At 49.6% G+C, this 13,588-nt stretch overlaps 1 protein-coding gene across 1 annotated transcript in view; it reads left to right on the plus strand.

Annotated features, from left to right (window-relative positions):
- Positions 1-13,588, plus strand: part of CHD8 (chromodomain helicase DNA binding protein 8) — a 73,987-nt gene that overhangs the window by 24,121 nt on the left and 36,278 nt on the right. Inside the window, 6 exon segments of the mRNA XM_060256720.1 lie at positions 1,056-1,232; positions 3,037-3,180; positions 5,044-5,299; positions 7,991-8,204; positions 8,792-8,987; positions 12,177-12,344. Of these exon segments, the coding sequence (XP_060112703.1) occupies positions 1,056-1,232; positions 3,037-3,180; positions 5,044-5,299; positions 7,991-8,204; positions 8,792-8,987; positions 12,177-12,344 (1,155 nt within the window).

Here is a 13,588-nt window from a genome sequence, read left to right on the forward strand (position 1 = left end):
ATTTCTCCTCCTCTCTGTTCCTAACCGATTTCAGGGCACGTTGCATCTCTGCATCCTGAGTTCCTTCTTTGCAGCCCCCCTCCCAGCTGGCTGGGATATAAAGACCTGGGGATTTCCATTCTGGCTCCTGTCTGAGGAAGGGAGCTTTGATTCTCGGAAACTCAATTCCCTTCCCCCTCCTGGAGACTTCACCCTTTCATCTGATCCTTACAATCCCTGTACCTTGATTGCTGGGTGTATTAGGAAAATCAAAAGGACTAGAATAGGGTTGCCAAACTGGCTCGGGAGCCACTTGTGGCTCTTTCATACACGTTGTGTGACTCTCGAAGCCCCCTTCTCTCCATCAGCCAATTTGGAGAAGGCATTTCTCTCTTTAAATCACTTTGCCAAGCCAGCTGGTCGCTTGGAGAATTCATTTAAAGTTACAGTTGCTTTCTGTCCCTCCCTTCCTTCCTTCCTTCCTTCCTTCCTTCCTTCCTTCCTTCCTTCCTTCCTTCCTTCCTTCCTTCCTTCCTTCCTTCCTTCCTTCCTTCCTTCCTTCCTTCCTTCCTTCCTTCCTTCCTTCCTTCCTTCCTTCCTTCCTCCCTGAGAGCCAGTTTGGCGTAGTGGTTAAATGTGTGGACTCTTGTCTGGGAGAACCAAGTTTGATTCTCCACTCCTCCACGTGCAGCTACTGGAATTGGCCTGGGTCAGCCATAACTCTTATAGGAGTTGTCCTTGAAAGGTCAGCTGCTGTAAGAGCTCTCTCAGCCCCACCTACCTCACGGTGTCTGTTCTGGGGTGGGGGAGAAGGTAAAAGGAGATTGCAACTGCTCTGAGATTCAGAGTGTAGGGGAGGATATAAATCCAATATCTCCTTCCTTCCTTCCTTCCTCCCTTCCTGTCTGATGGTTCTCAAACATCCATGTCTTACGGCTCTCAAACATCTGACATTTATTTCATGTGGCTCTGACGTTAAGCGAGTTTGGCCACCCCTGGACTAGAAGCTGAACAAATCCAAATGTATAGACTCCAAAGACCGCTCGCATTCCACGGCTGCGCTCTCTCACCAACAGGGTCGCCTGATCCCGGGCGCGTACAAGTTCGATGCCCTGATCACCACCTTCGAGATGATCCTCTCCGATTGCCCGGAGCTGCGGGAGATCGAGTGGCGCTGCGTCATCATCGACGAGGCCCACCGCCTGAAGAACCGCAACTGCAAACTGCTGGACAGCCTCAAGCACATGGACTTGGTAGGGGCCACCCCCCCTTCTCTCCCCACCCGCCTCTCCTTTGGCAACGGCAGAGGGAGGGAGCGACACCTGACCTGCAGCTTGGGTTTGACTCTGGTTTACCGTAACCCCTCTCACCCTGGCCCCTCTGAGCAGCCTGCTGGCCGGTCTGTTCTCAAACTCCCCAGTATTTCTGTATCTGACTTGCTCTTGGCTGACATCTGGGAGAATCGACAGGAAGCCATTTTTTTCTTCTTCTTTTTTTGGGTGGGTTGCCAGTTTGGTGTAGTGGTGAAGGGTGCGGACTCTTATCTGGGAGAACCGGGTTTGATTCCCCACTCCTCCCCTTGCAGCTGCTGGAATGGCCTTGGGTCAGCCATAGCTCTGGCAGAGGTTGCCCTTGAAAGGACAGCTTCTGGGAGAGCTCTCTCAGCCCCAGCCAGTTTGGTGTAGTGGTTAAGTGCGCGGACTCTTATCTGGGAGAACCAGGTTTGATTCCCCACTCCTCCTCCACTTGCAGCTGCTGGAATGGCCTTGGGTCAGCCATAGTTCTGGCAGAGGTTGTCCTCGAAAGGGTAGTTTCTGGGAGAGCCCTCACAGCCCCACCCACCTCCCAGGGTGTCTGTTGTGGAGGAAGAAGACACAGGAGATTGTAAGCCGCTCTGAGCCTCTGATTCAGAGAGAAAGGCGAGGTATACATCTGCAATTCTTCTTGCTGCCTCTCCACGGGTCTTGTCTCCTCATCATCCTGCCTTGGGTTCAGTGGTACGCAGTGGTGACATCTAAGCTGCCACAGATGTCATCCGAACGAGGCTTTACTGCAGTGCTCCTCAGCCCTTTCTGAACCTGCTGACGCAGTGGAGTTTCCGACACAGGGCGAGGGTGCAGGCCGGACGACACAACCAGTCCGTGGAAAAATTGTCTTCCATGAAACCAGTCCCTGGTGCCGAAAAGGTTGGGGGTCCCTGGCCTAGAGCATCTCTGATGCGTGTTAAAGATGGCCATTGAGGTGGAGCTCACCACCTCTTTAGGCAGCCTGCTGAGTCCACTGTTGAACGACTCTTACTTTTAAAAAGCTTTTTCTAATATCCAGCTGGTACCTTCTCGCCCTTAAATTAAACACATGGTTGCGAGTCCTCTCCTCCGCTGCCAACAGCAGCTCCCTGCCCTCTAAGGGACATCCCTTCAGATACACATTGATGATCCTTGTTTTATTGTCTTACATCAGGTGTGGCCAACGGTAGCTTTTCAGATGGTTTTTTTGCCTACAGCTCCCATCAGCCCCAGCCAGCATGGCCGATGACTGGGGCTGATGGGAGCTGTAGGCAAAAAACATCTGGAGAGCTACCGTTGGCCACCTCTGTCTTACGTAATTCTTTCCCTATTCGGAACACTTTGTGTACATTACCCTGAAGTTCTGACAACAGCCCTGCGAGGTGGGCCAGTATATTATTCTTCTGCCTAACTTATTGAAAAGACACTTTGTTGAGTTCATGGCAGAGGGGTTAGATTCATACACCCCAGAATGCAGCTTCCTCTTGCCTGCCACAAAACTTCCGGTATTTATTTATTTACAGTATTTTTTGCACCATAAGACTCACTTTTCCCCCCCAAAAAAGTGGAGGGAAAAGTGTGTGCGTCTTAAGGAGCGAATACTGCAAAAAAATCACACAAATGCCTCTAAATTCACACAAACGGCTCTAAAAACTAGGTGCGTCTTATGCTCAGGTGCGTCTTATGGAGCGGTAATCAAATTTATATCCTTTCCTCCCCTGACGGGCTCAGTGCGGCTAACAACAAATATGTTTCTTTTTTTTTTCTTTAGGAGCACAAAGTGTTACTGACTGGCACCCCTCTGCAGAACACGGTGGAAGAGCTCTTCAGCCTTCTGCATTTCCTCGAGCCCTCCCAGTTCCCCTCAGAGTCGGAGTTCCTCAAGGACTTTGGTGACCTCAAAACTGAAGAGCAGGTATTCTTCCTCTCCCTCCCACAGAAACTTAAGTAGAGTCCTGCTGAATCCAACTGATGTGGCAGTGCCAGGATTCATAAATACCCACGGAAAATAAAATCAGTTTTATATATATATTTTATACTTCAGAAATCTTTTTGAAGAGAAATTCCTGTCAGAAATGGCACCACCACAAAAGGCGGGAAAACCTATGGGAGATGATGGCCAGCCTGATGAAGCAGCCGCTGGGAGAGAATCCCAGTCAGGAACTAGAGAGAATGAAATTACAAATAGAAGTGGCTAAAATAAAGGCTGAGAAAGAAAAAAGCTAGAATTAAAGCTGAGAAACTAGAGTCGGCCAGAATGGAAGCAGCAGGAATGGAGTCTGAGAGATTAGAGTGGGGGGAAATGGAAGCTGAGAGAATAAAGGCAGAAAGAGAACACCAGTTACAGTTGGCCAAAATGCAAGCAGAACAGGAGGAGAGAGAAAGGGGAGAAAGAGAGAGGGAAAGGCAGTGAAAACAAGAAAAAGAGTTCTATGAACTGATATCCAGAGGTTTGCTGTGTCTGTATACGGAGGTCACCATGGCTAGTAGCCATTCATATCCTCTCTCATCTTAACCTCCCGCTTTCTTAACCACCAGGCCCATCCTTGCCCTTAGATCCTTTCTTTGGTTCTAATCCATGCTACTTGCCATTCAGTTTTGGACTGACCCTTCCCCCTCTTGGTTCCTTGTGGTGATGGGGCATGCCACCAAGTCACAGCAGACGTTCGGCAACCCCATAGGCTTTCCAAGACAAGAGACACTCGGAGGTAGTTTGCCTGTGTTCCCTCTAAGCTGAGTTAGTGTGGGGTAGCTCACAATTGTTTAGCCTCCAGCCCACACACATTTTTTTGTCTCAGCGCAGGAAAAATGGCCCCAGAGCAAGCTAATTTCTGCAGTAGCTCACAACTTTAATGCCAGTAGCTCATGAAATAGAATGCTTGCCCACAAGCAATGTTCTTTCTAAGCTGCGGAGTCTTGTGAGCAAAAATCCTACTTTGCGAGCTACTGGCATTAATGTTGTGAGCTGCTGCATCAATTAATGTGCTCTGGGCCCGTTTCTCCTGAGCTGAGACAAAAATTTGTGAGCCGGAGGCTTAAAAATTGTGAGCTAGCTCACGCTAACTCAGCTTAGAGGGAACGCTGCTCACAAGTCTCCGCGGCTTAGAGAGAGCATCGGTAGCAACCCTGTGTCAAGCGTGAGATTTCAAAATAACCAGTCCTTGGATTTTGAAACAAAGTTAGGTTTATTGATAATCCATGTGGCTGGTTGGAGCTGGAGATTGGAACTGATACTTTGTAACATTAGAACACATGCTTTAAGATGGCACATCAAAGGTCCTATAAACAATACTACATTCACGTGTGAAATTCACACGCCAGATCCCTTATCTGTATTGCGGCTAGCACATCCTGGATTCAGGCCTGGCTGCGCGTGAGAAAGAGTCCCAGGAGGTCTTATCTTCAAAGAAGACATTCCTGCATTTGTTAGTAAAAGCGAAAGAAGAAAGGAGGGGGTTGCTACTTTGATGTGCCTTCATTTACTTCAGGGTTAGTAACAATTCTAAGATCTGGATACTGTAATTGAAGGTAATTATACAATGCTTGACACCCTGGGCTTCTCTGGTGGTCTTCCATCCTAGTTCTAGCTATTGCTGACCCCTGCTTAGCTTCTGAGATCTGATTTAAATCAGGGTAGTCTGCACCACGTAGGCCAGGGCCTCCATTTCTTGTACGCGTCTCCAGTCCCAAGCAGATGGATGAGTTTTGCAAAGTCCTAGGCTTCCTCCACCTTTGGCGGTGCCCTCAATTTGACCTGCAGGCTTCCTCCGCAATGCAGGTCCAGAAGCTGCAGGCTATCCTGAAGCCCATGATGCTTCGGCGGCTGAAGGAGGACGTGGAGAAGAACCTGGCCCCCAAGCAGGAGACGATCATCGAGGTGGAGCTGACAAACATCCAGAAGAAGTACTACCGGGCCATCCTGGAGAAGAACTTCAACTTCCTCTCCAAGGGGGCCGGTCACAGCAACATGCCCAACTTGCTCAACACCATGATGGAGCTGCGGAAGTGTTGCAACCATCCCTACCTCATCAATGGTACAATTCCAGCGGGGAAGAGGTGGCAGATGGTGGGATTCGGGTGCTCTGGAAAAGGTTGCAGAGAGCCAGTTCGGCGTAGTAGTTAGGCGTGCGGACTCTTCTTTGGGAGAGCTGGGTTTGATTCCCCGCTCCTCCGCTTGCAGCTGCTGGGATGGCCTTAGGTTAGCCATAGCTCTCGCAGAGCTGCCCTTCAAAAAGGGCAGCTTCTGTCATAGCTCTCTTAGCCCCACCCACCTCATAGGAAGAGGAAGGTAAAAGAAATCATGAGCTGCTCAGAGACTCTGAGATTCAGAGTGAAGGGCAGGATATAAATCCAATATCTTCAGAGAGCCAGTTCGGTGAAGTGGTTAAGCATGCGGACTCTTATCTGGGAGAACCGGGTTTGATTCCCCACTCCTCTATTTGCAGCTGCTGGAATGGCCTTGGGTCAGCCATAACTCTCGCAGAGCTGTCCTTGAAAGGGCAGCTGCTGTCAGAGCACTCTCAGTCCTACCTACCTCACAGGGGGAGGAAGGTAAAAGAGATTGTGAGCTGCTCTGAGTTTCAGAGTGAAGGGCAGGATATAAATCCAATATCATCATCTTAAAAAGAGGTAGAAGAAAGAGAGTTACAACATGGCCGGAGAAGTCTTCGTGGCAAGATTAGTGGTAATCAGGAAAACCATCTAGTAAAGCAGGGGTGGCCAGTGGTAGCTCTCCAGATGTTTTTTGCCTTCAACTCCCATCAACCCCAGCCATTGGCCATGCCGGCTGGGGCTGATGGGAGTTGTAGGCAAAAAAACATCTGGAGAGCTACCGTTGGCCACCCCCGAAGTAAAGGATTAATTTTCTTCCTTTGAGCCCCAGGCCTAATAAAGCAAAATGGGGCATTTAGAAGAAAAAATTGTGCAGAAATGTGTGTGTGAGAGAGAGAGAAAGAGAGAGAGACGCCTATCAGGTCACTTCTTTCTTATGCTGACCCTATGAATTAATGACCTCCAAAACATCATCTTCTTTGCAGCCTCGCTCAGGTCTTGCAAACGGAGAGCCCTTGTGGCTTCCTTGGTAGAGTCCGTCCATCTCTTGTTGGGCCTTCCTCTTTTCCTGTTTCTTTCAGCCTTTCCTAGCATGATTGTCTCTTCCAGCGACTCCTGTCTTCTCGTGGTGCGACCAAAGTACGATGGCCTCAGTTCGGTCATCCTAGCTTCGGTTCAGGCTTTATAACTCTACTGTAGTGGCGGAGGCTGTTAATTACTTCTGAATCCCAAGTCTGAAGCTGACGATCGAGTGAATACTCGAGTATGTGTTTAGATGAAAAAAACAAACTTCTGCTTCTCTAGAATCTCTAGAACACACACATCTAGGACTTTCTGTGCCGTGATGGAATCTCTGGTATGGGATCAATTAAATGCTGAAATATGAGTTTCCTTTTATCTGTCATCCTACATTTATGTATCAGTTTTAAAAACTGCCTTTTTATCTGTTTTTTTTTTTACTGAAATAAACCTGATTGATCTATTGGTATAGGATCAGTGGAGTCAGAGCTGTGGTTTTTTGTTTTTCCTCTTTTCTCTCTTGTTTAGAAGATATTGGATTTATATCCCACCCTCCACTCCGAAGAGTCTCAGAGCGGCTCACAATCTCCTTTACCTTCCTCCCCCACAACAGACACCCTGTGAGGTAGATGAAGATATTGGATTTATATCCCGCCCTCCACTCCGAAGAGTCTCAAGCGGCTCACAATCTCCTTTACCTTCCTCCCCCACAACAGACACCCTGTGAGGTAGAAGAAGATACTGGAATTATATCCCGCCCTCCACTCCGAAGAGTCTCAGAGCAGCCCACAATCTCCTTTACCTTCCTCCCCCACAACAGACACCCTGTGAGGTAGCTGAAGATATTGGATTTATATCCTGCCCTCCGAAGAGCCGAAGAGCAGCTCACAATCTCTTTTACCTTCCTCCCCCCCACAACAGACACCCTGTGAGGTAGAAGAAGAGATTGGATTTATATCCCGCCCTCCACTCAGAAGAGACTCAGAGCGGCTCACAATCTCCTTTACCTTCCTCCCCCCCACAACAGACACCCTGTGAGGTAGATGAAGATATTGGATTTATATCCCACCCTCCACTCTGAAGAGTCTCAGAGCGGCTCACAATCTCCTTTACCTTCCTCCCCCCCCCCCCACAACAGACACCCTGTGAGGTAGAGGTGGGTGGGACTGGAGAGGGCTCTCACAGCAGCTGCCCTTTCAAGGACAACCTCTGCCAGAGCGATGGCTGACCCAAGGCCATTCCAGCAGGGGCAAGTGGATGATTTAGACCCTGCTCTCCGCTCTGAATCTCAGAGTGGCTCACAATCTCCTCTAACTTCCTCCCCCACAACAGACACCCTGTGAGGTGGGTGGGGCTGGAGAGGGCTTTCACAGCAGCTGCCCTTTCAAGGACAACTTCTGCCAGAACTATGGCTGACCCAAGGCCATGCTAGCAGGTGCAAGTGGAGGAGTGGGGAATCAAACCCGGTTCTTCCAGATAAGAGTCCGCACATTTAACCACTACACCAAACTGGCTCTCCTCAGATTCTCTCTCAATAGTTTCAGCTATAAATTTCAAACCCGTTTCGGCCTTGTTTGTAATCTAATCCATCCCAGCCTCATCTTAACTGGCTGCCCTCTTTTCCATGGCCTTTTCCTTTTTCCTCCCCAAATCAGGTGCGGAGGAGAAGATCCTGACCGAGTTCCGGGATTCCTGCCACCACCACGTGCCCCACGACTTCCCCCTCCAGGCCATGGTGCGCTCCTCCGGGAAGCTGGTGCTGATCGACAAGCTGCTGCCCAAATTGAAAGCCGGCGGCCACAAGGTGCTGATCTTCTCTCAGATGGTCCGATGTCTTGACATCCTGGAGGACTACCTCATCCAGAAGAGGTGAGGGTTGGCAACAAGCGGGGGTCTGAGGGAGAAACCAAAACTGTTCTCAGCTAAGTTCTGCAGGTTCCCTTTAGATTTACCAGGGGTGTCGAACTCATTCGTTATGACATAAATGAGATCTTGTCAGGCCAAACCATGTGTCATAAAATGTAATGCCAGGTAGCAGAGATAGAAACTTTATAAAGGACACAAGACTTTGTATTTCTCCCATGTGGTCGAGGGAACTGGGCAAAGGAAGCTTTGGCTCTTTCCCTCCCTCCCCAGGGGATGAGGAGGGGGTGGAGCCTCAGCCAATAAAAGGAAGAGCGGCTTGGCTCAGTAGCTCTGCTGTGCGATTGAGAGCCCGGCAAAGTGAGCTCTCCCTCCCCCTCTTCCTCCCCAAGGGAGGAGCCTCGGCCAATGGAGAAACTAGAGGCTTTGCTCTGTAGCTCCTGTGCGATTGAGTTAGCCTGACAAAGCAAGGTGTGACGCAGAAGGAGGCAAGAGAGAGGGAGAAGGAAGTAGATTTGCTCGCGGGTCTGATAGGATACCAGTTGCTAAAGTAATGCGTTCCATAAAAGTGCGTCTTCCCCAACTCCACACAGGTACCTGTACGAGCGCATTGACGGGCGGGTACGAGGGAACTTGCGCCAGGCGGCCATCGACCGCTTCAGCAAGCCGGACTCGGACCGCTTCGTCTTCCTGCTCTGCACGCGAGCCGGAGGGCTGGGGATCAACCTGACAGCGGCCGACACCTGCATCATTTTCGACTCAGATTGGAATCCCCAGAACGACTTGCAGGTCAGGCGGAGGAGCCCAGCTTCTGTGATATCAACAAACTTGGGGGAAATCAGAGGGGGCCAGCTTCTGCGACACTGATGAGCTTGTGCGGGGAAAACCCAGAGATAGAATAGGAGGGGGGCTGCATGACAAATCATTCTGGCCCTCTCCCTCTGTTTTGCTTTGCCAAATACCCAACGTTTATTCAGTTCATATATTTTCTGAGTACTATATTATCTAAGATCCCCGTATCTGGCAAATATTACTGTGTATAAAGTTAGATCAGCATTTCCAGCTCTGTGGTTTCAGACAGTGCCAACAGAATACCTCCTGGGGCGATACTCTAAAACACCTCAGGAACAGCGTATTTGTAAATGCAAAACTTCTGCGGAAGACCTCTTCCATTATGTTACGGTTTGCCCACTGTACTCAGAACCTAGACGCCAGTTTCTGGCTGAAATAACGAATCAATTGTATTTGGCCTCTGATACGGATAAGTTAATATACGGTTTCTTATAAGGTAGCACTTTTTGCTTTGGCTGCTAGTAAAATCAGGGCAAAGGCAGGATCCAGTAGACAGTAAAACGATGCTGTTAACTGGACTATTTGAGCCTGATTATGGAATCATGGGGTTGCTGCATGTAATTTAAGATTTTGAATAATCTAATTCGTTAATCTTAGAGTCCCTGACTGCTTTTAACTTGTAAGTTGCTGCAATTGCAATGGCCAATGGTTTTACACAATAATTTTTTTTTTTTTTACTGCATACGGAGTAATGCATAGCGGGAATTTGTTTTTGGAGGACAGGACATGTTGGTCTGCAGTAGAAAAGCTGGATTTGAGCCCAGTAGCATCTTTGAGATCAATATGATTGGGGGGGGGGGGTGGCGGTATACGCTTTTGACAGTCAAATCAGACATGGGAGTTGTAGCAGTTGTCTATCGGACAAGGGAACGTCGAGAACAGAATGGCGAGGGCAATTGCTGAATTACAAATCATAATTTGCATTCTTAACCCCTGCCCACCAGCTCTACGTAGCTCTGCTCCCTGCACCCCATTCCATTGTCTGATGAAGTATACGTGTATATGAAAGCTTACCTTCTGAATAAATAATAATAAGTTTTTATTTATACCGCGCCCTCCCCGCCGAGGCAGGCCCAGGGCGGCTTACAAGGCATGATATAAAATATCATGGTATAACAATAAAACAAAATAATACATCAATAAACAGGGTAAATAAATACAATCTGAAAGTTAACATTAAAATTATTAATCTAAAAAACAGTACAATGGTGCCACAATCACAGTTTATACAAAATGGCTGATGTTAATTTCTAGGTTTCATCTTAAAAGGCTAGTTGGAAGAGGGCAGTTTTGCAAGCCCTACGGAACTGATTAAGATCCCGTAGGACCCGCATCTCTTCTGTCAGCTGATTCCACCATTGGGGTGCCTTTATAGAGAAGGCCTGCTCCCTGGTTGTTTTTAATTTGGCCTCCTTAGGCCCAGGGGTTTCCAAAAGATTTTGTGAGCTGGAGCGCAGTGCTCTCTAGGGAACATATGGAGAGAGGCGGTCCCTAAGGTTGGCAGGTCCTCGGCCATATTGGGCTTTAAAGGTGATAACCAGCACCTTGTAACGAACTCGGTATACAATTGGCAGCCAGTGCAGTTCCCGCAGCCTAGGCCGCACATGTTCCCACCGAGGTAGTCCCACTAGCAGTCCGGCTGCTCATTCTGCACTAGCTGCAGTTTCTGAGTTCGGTACAGGGGCAACCCCATGTAGAGGGCATTACAGTAGTCTAACCTCGAGGTGACCGTCGCATGGATCACTGTTGCCAGGTCGCCGCATTCCAGGAAGGGGGCCAACTGCCAATAAAGCTTTGTTGGTCTTAAAGGTGCTACTAAACTCCTACTTTGTTCTATGCTATCAAAAGTTCCTCTTCGGGATCTGAACGCTTGGTGCTCAGAAACCTATTTCTGTGTCCAGGGTGAGCCGTTTGGTGCCTGTGTAACTCGAAAAAGGTAGTATAGCATTGGAAAGGAAAGGAAAGGTCCCCTGTGCAAGCACCAGTCGTTCCCGACTCTGGGGTGACGCTGCTTTCGCAACGTTTTCACAGCAGACTTTTTACGGGGTGGTTTGCCATTGCCTTCCCCGGTCATCTACACTTTCCCCCCAGCAAGCTGGGGACTCATTTGACCGACCTCGGAAGGATGGAAGGTTGAGTCAACCTCGAGCCGGCTACCTGAACCCAGCTTCCACACCGGGGATCGAACTCAGGTCGTGAGCAGAGCTTAGGACTGCAGTACTGCAGCTTTAACACTCTGCGCCACCGGGCAGAAAAAGATGCTGAAAAGGGGCAACTAGAACACTTAAAGGATTGGAACACTTCCCCTTTGAAGAAAGGTTAAAAACGCTTGGGGCTCTTTAGCTTAGAGAAACGTCGACTGCGGGGTGTCATGATAGAGGTTTACAAGATTTTGCATGGGATAGAGAAGGGAGAGAAAGAAGTCCTTTTCTCTCTTTCTCACAATACGAGAACTCGTGGGCATTCAATGAAATTGGTGAGCAGTTGGGTTAGAACAGATACAAGGAAGTATTTCTTCACCCAAAGAGTGATTAACTTGTGGATTTCACTGCCTCAGGAGGTGGTGGAGGCTACAAGCATAGCAAGCTTCAAGAGGGGACTGGAGAAACATGGAACAAGAGGTCCATCAGTGGCTATTAGCCACAGTGTATTGTTGGAAGTCTTTGTCTGGGGCAGTGATGCTCTGTAGTCTTGGTGCTTGGGGTGGAGGACAATGGGAAGGCTTCTGGTGTCCTGGCCCCACTGATGGCACCTGGTTATTTTGGCCACTGTGTGACACAGGGTGTTGGACTGGATGGGACATTGGCCCGACCCAACATGACTTCCCATATGAACATATGACGCTGCCTTATACTGAATCAGACCCTGGGTCCATCAAAGTCAGTATTGTCTACTCAGACTGGCAGCGGCTCTCCAGGGTCTCAAGCTGAGGTTTTTCACGCCTACTTGCCTGGACCCTTTTTAGTTGGAGATGCTGGGGATTGAACCTGGGACCTTTTGGTTCCCAAACAGATGCTCTACCACTGAGCCACCGTCCCTCCCTTACGTCCAGGCTGGGCCGTGTGGTGGTCTATCGCCAATGCAACGCCTTCGTCACGTGCCCCCTCCATTCTCTTCCCTCTCCAGGCACAGGCTCGCTGCCACCGCATTGGGCAGAGCAAGGCTGTGAAGGTCTACCGGCTCATCACCCGCAACTCCTACGAGCGCGAGATGTTCGACAAAGCCAGCCTCAAGCTGGGGCTGGACAAGGCCGTCCTGCAGTCCATGAGCGGGAGGGAAGGCAGCATCGCTGGGGTGAGGCGGCCAGCGGGACCAGAGGAAGCAGAAATGTAGTTGTGATGAATGAGTTGTTGCAAAAATGTACACGGCCGTTTGAGATTCTTTCGGCTGCAGACGTGGGGTTCGGTCGGTGCTTTGTTTGGCCCCTCCCAGTGTTGGCACTGTCTTCTGAACGCTGGATCACAGTTCAGAAGATCGTGTGCCCATTATGTTTGTTTTTGGTTACTTCTTTCATACCTTGCCTTTCTCCCCAGTGGGACCCAAAAAGGGGCTAGTTTGGTTCTCTTGCGCTCCCATTTTATCCTCACGAAAACCTTCTGGTGTAAGGCCCTGCCCTGGATAGCCCAGGCAAGCCTGATCTCGTCAGATCTCGGAAGCTAAGCAGGTCTGACCCTGGCAGGTACTCGGACTGGAGCAGGGGTGGAATTCTAGCAGGGGCTCGTTTGCCTATTAGGCCACACACCCCTGATGTAGCCAATCCTCCAAGAGCTTGGAATTCTAGCAGCGGCTCCTTTGCCTATTAGGCCACACACCCCTGATGTAGCCAATCCTCCAAGAGCTTGGAATTCTAGCAGGGGCTCCTTTGCCTATTAGGCCACACCCCCTGATGTAGCCAGTCCTCCAAGAGCTTGGAATTCTAGCAGGGGCTCCTTTGCCTATTAGGCCACACCCCCTGATGTAGCCAGTCCTCCAAGAGCTTGGAATTCTAGCAGGGGCTCTTTTGCATATTAGGCCACACCCCCTGATGTAGCCAATCCTCCATGAGCTTGGAATTCTAGCAGGGGCTCCTTTGCATATTAGGCCACACCTCCCTGATGTAGCCAATCCTCCAAGAGCTCACAAAAAAAGAGCCTTGTAAGCTCCAGGAGGATTGGCTACATCTGGGAGGTGTGGCCTAATATGCAAAGGAGCCCCTGCTAGAATTCCACCCCTGGATGGGACACCTCCGATTCCTGGGGCCAGGTTGCAGGGACAGGCAAGCCGCCTCCTCTCTGAATGTCCAAGCCCGCCCCCTCCCCAGGGGTCACCAGAAGTCAACCATGCCTTTCAGGCATGCAGACACGTGTGTGTGTGTGTACACACATGAAAACACACAATATTCACAAAAGGGGGAAGAGAAAAACCTTCAGGTGTAGGTTAGGCTGATTTTGTGTGGCTGGCCCAGGATCCCCAAGTAACCTTCCTCCCGGGGCAGAATGCAAATGTGATTCTGAGTCTCCCAGATGTTTGCCCAACATGCTGACCACGATGCGGCACTG

The sequence above is a fragment of the Heteronotia binoei genome, chromosome 15, assembly GCF_032191835.1.
Source record: "Heteronotia binoei isolate CCM8104 ecotype False Entrance Well chromosome 15, APGP_CSIRO_Hbin_v1, whole genome shotgun sequence".
Taxonomy (NCBI): domain Eukaryota; kingdom Metazoa; phylum Chordata; class Lepidosauria; order Squamata; family Gekkonidae; genus Heteronotia; species Heteronotia binoei.